The sequence below is a fragment of the Apodemus sylvaticus genome, chromosome 9, assembly GCF_947179515.1.
Source record: "Apodemus sylvaticus chromosome 9, mApoSyl1.1, whole genome shotgun sequence".
NCBI lineage: Eukaryota > Metazoa > Chordata > Mammalia > Rodentia > Muridae > Apodemus > Apodemus sylvaticus.
Window position 1 is genome coordinate 66571335 of NC_067480.1, and position 6000 is coordinate 66577334.

Here is a 6000-nt window from a genome sequence, read left to right on the forward strand (position 1 = left end):
AAGTTGATTTTGATTTTACAGGAGGTTACAGCAAATTTTAAAAATATAACATCCTGACATATAATAACTTGAAAAAAGAGGGAATTATATGCTTATGTGCTAAGGAAGGATGGTAGGTATAGTTTTTATATTGCATGCATATGTATCTATAAGAGTAGAAAACTTAGCATGTACAGTAAGAATAACTCACAATATACAACAGTGTGAATTTATAGTGAGGTGCCGTAGGCATGTCCTGACAGCACCCACACAGCACATACTTTACTGGTCATTTGGAAGCTGGAGTTTAAGTCATATGAATAACTAAGGACACACTTTTAAAGAAAACAGACATCTAAGCAAGTGATTGGGTGAAAGGTCCCTTCCTATCTAGCATGTGTATTCTTCTGTAATTTCCTTTAGTGTTATAGTAATCTTAGTTTAAATTACAAGTTATTCTTTAAAATGTGTTCCAAAATGTCCAATGCCTGGGAATGCAAAGGCATCAACAGTGTAATGGACAATCTGTCAGACCCATTTTGCTTTAGAGGCATTTGCTTCACAAGGACACTCACCAGTTTAACATCGATGCTGGTAGCTCCGGCATCCAAGGAGTTTTCAACGAGTTCTTTCACAACACTGACCACGGAAGTGATTGTCTGAGAACTGGACAAGAGGCGAACTGTCGCTGCAGGCAACTGTTTCATCCTAGCTTGCACCAGAGTAGCTAGAAAGGAATCATAAGGAGTGAAAAATAAGAATAGCTAAACAATGCTGATTCTCACAAAGCAGACACTAGGGGACACTATAAGAGCTCACGGTGTTGAGCCACTATATATGCAAGGCTGGACTTTAAACTCACATAATAGAAATAATTAATTTCTTACTAATAACCTTGGATACAGGTACCATTACCATCTACACTTAGTGAGATTACTGGGCCATGCGAAAAGAAACTAAGTTCATTCAGTTATTAAAACAAAGAGCCAACACTTTTATACAGGAAGTCCTGAGATATATAATTAGTTACCTCTCACAAGTGCATATGACCCAACAGCTCTAAAAAAGACCCAGGAGAAATAGATTTTCAGGTAAGATGGCAGATTGGTAGCTACTTCCACATGACTGGTGAAGTAGAAGCATCAGAATAAGAAAAAACAGATCAGACATAGAAGGAGCCAGAGGGAAAAAGGAAAGAAGGAAGTGGTGGTGGGGGTTGGGGAAGGCCATTTGTTTTGAATTACAACAAAATAATAAAATAATAAAAATAAAAATGTTTAACTGATAAAAAAAAAAATAAGACAAAATGGGCTTTATTTACAAAGAAAAAGGAGAGCTTTGGGAATTCACATATACAATGGCAGAAAAGCTAAGTACAAGGGAAAGGGTGGGCAATACTGCAAAATGATCTGAGCCAAAGGTAACAATACAGTCCTGCTCACAACAGGGGAAAGGAAGCAAAAGATCCTTCCAAACAGATTCTCCCCTTGAAACAGATTAGGTTTGAGTCAAGAGAGAGCTACTCTTCAAAAACCCCCAGATACTCAGGAGAGAGACAAAACCAACACATACACAACTTCAGAGTTGTTAATCAAAAACAACAAGCAACAACAAACGACAAAGCCCTAGCCAAATAAAAACAAAGAGAAGATTCTAATGACTAAAGGTAGAAATGGAAAAGGTCATGTAACAAGAGTTCAATGAAATAATGAGGATCATTTGGTTATACTTTAAAAACATATAGTGGTGGTTTGAATAAGAATGTCTCCAGTAATCTCCCATAAGTGATTTCAAAATAACTTTGATACCTTTAAAATGCCTTACTCCTGAGTTCGAGCACCAAAAGAGTTTTCATAGGCATGAGTCCACTCTTGACCTGGCCATCAATGAAAGAAAGAAAGAAAGAAAGAAAGAAAGAAAGAAAGAAAGAAAGAAAGAAAGAAAGAAAGAAAGAAAGGAAGGAAGGAAGGAAGGAAGGAAGGAAGGAAGGAAGGAAGGAAGGAAGGAAGGAAGGAAGGAAGGAAGGAAGGAAGGAAGGAAGGAAGGAAGGAAGGAAGGAAGGAAAAGAAAGAAAGAAAGAAAGAAAGAAAGAAAGAAAGAAAGAAAGAAAGAAAGAAAGGAAGGAAAAGAAAGAAAGAAAGAAAAGAAAGAAAGGAAGGAAGGAAGGAAGGAAGGAAGGAAGGAAGGAAGGAAGGAAAGAAAGAAAGAAAGAAAGAAAGAAAGAAAGAAAGAAAGAAAGAAAAGAAAGAAAAGAAAAGAAAGGAAGGAAGGAAGGAAGGAAGGAAGGAAGGAAGGAAAAGAAAGAAAGAAAGAAAGAAAGAAAGAAAGGAAAAGAAAGAAAAGAAAGAAAGGAAGGAAGGAAGGAAAGAAAGAAAGAAACAAACAAAAGAAAGAAAAGAAAGAAAGAAAAGGAAAGAAAGAAAAGAAAACTTTTAATTGGCCTAATCAGAGTAGTTACCTATTTCAGTGGATCATTTTAAAAAACACATGGGTTCTGGGAACTGAACCCTGGTCATCTAGAAGATCTCTTAATGTCTGAGGCATCTCGCCAGCCCAGGGAATGTGATCATATGGGAAGGGAAAGACAGTAAAATAAAAGAGGACAACGGAACACATGTGTCTGAAAGCAGAAGGGAGGAACGGATCAAAAAAAAAAAAAAAAAAAACAAAAAGAAAAAAAAAAGAACAAGCAAGACTTAGGAATAGAGAAGTGTGGTTGCCCTGCCCCCTGGGGATCATAGTTCAAGCTTATATAATTTTGGGGATAGGAGTCAGAATATCCAGGATAGGCAAAGGTCACTGCCTCATTAACATGGGGAAGCATTTCATGAATCTCAATCGCTAGCTGAATAGGTTCTTATTGGTAGAAAGGAAGTTGAACCTGTAATCTAACTAAGGCTTGTGACATTTGGAGGGTAGAAATGTGTAGCAGTGCTTCCACTCTCCAGACAAGGTTAGAGAAGGGGGAGTCTGGCCAATGAGGGAAGTCTCCCATACTGTGCTGAACTCAGAAGGCTATCCAGACAATGACAGACTTCAACCTTAATGAACAGGGCAACAGGGGAGGGGTAAGAACTAGAACAAAGCATAACACTTGTATGAATGAAAATGCCGCAATAAAACCCATTCTTTTCATTGCAACTTAACAACTAAATAAGACAGAAAATTCACAATACCATAAGCTTGAGAAAACTGATGTTTTTCTCTCCAAGAGTTTTGAATATAATATGTATAATTCTGATTTCCTTCCTATTAACCCCCTTATGACATTGAGGACACTAGACACTGTGCTGAGCTCTTCATACATGAATTGCTGCAAGCATCTCATCACCACTCAAATGTATGCAATGAATGGAAAGGCTCTCAAGACCAAGGCTGTTTATGTTCACCTTCCTCTGTCCTGCCCCACGAAAGAAGGAATAAGGAACATTCTTATACACGATTTCCTGACAATACATCTTAAAAGATAGCTTCTGAGCCTCAGGCTGATGCCACTTTGCTCGACAGGATTCCCTTGATTAAGCCCTGATAAACTCATCTCAAGTTTTTGTGTCCTTACAAACTTCCCTTGGCATCCACTCTCCAAATATGTAAAATTCGTCTTTAGAAATTTTTGTTTTAGGTTAATAAGCAGAGATAAAAGCAGAATGACTAAGTGATTATGCATGAGTGCTTCTCAAAAGTTAGAGATCTTTACCTTAACTGTCCTGGTCCAAGCTCATCATATTAGCTCATTGAATCACTGAAGGCAGTAGAATCATAGAGACAAATGAATTTTAAAGACTTCTTAAAAACCAGCAGTGAGCTGTCAATAATTTGAGAATGATAAAGATAGCTGTAATGAGTGTAATGTGAAATATGCCTGGCTGGCAGTGATCACATAGCGCTGGCATCGTGGGGTATGGATAATGATTCGGTCATGCAACAGCTTCACTGGTACATTGTTAATCATGCAAATGTTCAGGATCCTTACAGTGCCATTTTAGCCCATGGAGTTCCTTTGGATTGGTTATTAAGAATCTCAAATCACTCAGAGCAATAGTGATAAAAAACTATTTAGTATTGGTATGCAGACAGGCAGGAAGATCAATGGAATAGAACTGAAGACCCAGAAAAGAACCCACACTTATTTGACAAAGGAGCTAAAAACATCCAGTGGAAAAAAGACAGCATTTTTTTTAACAAGTGGTGCTGGACCAACTGGAAGTTTGCATGTAGAAAAATGCAAATCGACCCATTCTTATCTCCTTGTACAAAGCTCAAGTCCAAGTGGATCAAGGACCTACACATAAAACCAGATACACTGAAGCTTATAGAGGAGAAAGTGGGGACAAATCTTGAACAGAACATCAATAGCTTATGCTCTAAGAACAAGAATCGACAAATAGGACCTCATAAAATTGCAAAGCTTCTGTAAGGCAAAGGACACGGTCAATAGGACAAAACGGCAACCAACAAATTGGGAAAAGATCTTTATTAACCCTACCTCCAATATAGAGAGGGCTAGTATCCAATGTATACAAAGAACTCAAGAAGTTAGTCCCCAGAGAATCAAATAACCCTATTAAAATGGGGCATAGAGCTAAACAGGGAATTCTCAACTGAGGAAACTCGAATGGCTCTAAAGCACCTAAAGAAATGTTCAGCATCCTTAGTTATCAGGGAAATGCAAATCAAAACAACACTGAGATTCTACCTTAAACCAGTCAGAATGGCTAAGATGAAAAACTCAGAGGACAGCAGATGCTGGAGAGAATGTGGGAAAAAAGGAACACTTCTCCATTGTTGGTGGGATTGCAAGCTGGTAAAACCACTCTGGAAATCAGTTAAGCCATTCCTCAGAAAATTAGACTTAGTACTACCTGTGGACCCAGCTATACCACTCCTGGGCATATACCCAGAAGGTGCTCCTACATGTAATAAGGACACATGCTCCACTATGTTCATAGTAGCCTTATTTATAATAGCTAGAAGCTGGAAAGAACCCAGATGTCCCTTAACAGAGGAATGGATACAGAAACTGTGGTATATACACACAGTGGAGTACTATGCAGCTATTAAAAACAATGAATTCATGAAATTCTTAGGCAAATGGATAGAACTAGAAAGTGTCATCCCGAGCGAGATAACTCAATCACAAAAGAACACACATGGTATGCACTCACTGATGAGTAGATGTTAACCCAAAAGCTCAAAATAAACAAGTTACAATTCACCCAGCACAGGAAGCTCAAGAAGAAGGACTTAAGTGAGGGTGCTTTGGTTCCTCTGAGAAAGGGAACAAAATATTCACAGGAGCAATAAAGGAGACAGTGTGTGGAGCAGAGACTGAAGTAAAGGCCACCCAGAGACTATCCTACCTGGGGATTCATCCTATAAACAGTCAACAAACCCTAACACTATGACAAGAAGCAAATATAAAAAGGAGCATGCCATGGTTGTCTCCAGAGGGGCCCTGCCAGAGCCTTACAAATACAGAGGCAGAAACTAACAACCAACGATTGGACTGGGCGTGGGGTCCCCAATGGAGGAGCTGGAAGGTGGTCCGGAGGAGCTGAAGGGTTTACAGCCCCATGGGAAGAACAATGACTTCGGCCACCCAGACGCCCCAAGACGCCCAGGGACTGAACCATCAACCAAAGGGTACACATGGTTCCAGTCAAAAATGTGGCAAAGGAAAGGCCTTGTTGGACATCAGTGGGAGGAGTGGTCCTTGGTCAGGTAAAGGCTCAATAGAGGCTCCAACAAAGGGAAACCGAGGGGGGGTGGGGTGGGAGTGTGTTGGGTAGAGGGGCATATACATGGAGGCAGGGGGTGAGAGGAGGAGTTGGGGGTCTTTGGGGTGGGGGGAAATCTGGAAAGGTTTTACCATTGGCAATGTAAATGAAGACGATATTCAATTCAAAAAAAAAAAGTGATACTCAAATCACTTTTAATCCAAATTAGTGAAACCCCAGACCTAAAACATGCTTCTAATCATGATGTGAAAATCTCTGTGCAGGTAACAGAAGTGCCTCGTTT

The 6000-nt window shown here is 39.5% G+C and overlaps 1 protein-coding gene across 4 annotated transcripts in view; it reads right to left on the minus strand.

Moving 5' to 3' along the window:
• Pms1 (PMS1 homolog 1, mismatch repair system component) overlaps positions 1–6000 on the minus strand; it is a 107512-nt gene that overhangs the window by 91303 nt on the left and 10209 nt on the right. For all 4 annotated transcript variants that reach the window (XM_052192173.1, XM_052192168.1, XM_052192169.1 and 1 more), the window contains exon 2: positions 555–706. In XM_052192173.1, coding sequence (XP_052048133.1) covers positions 555–686 — 132 coding nt within the window. In that variant the 5' untranslated portion in view covers positions 687–706. The remainder of the gene's footprint in view (positions 1–554; positions 707–6000) is intronic.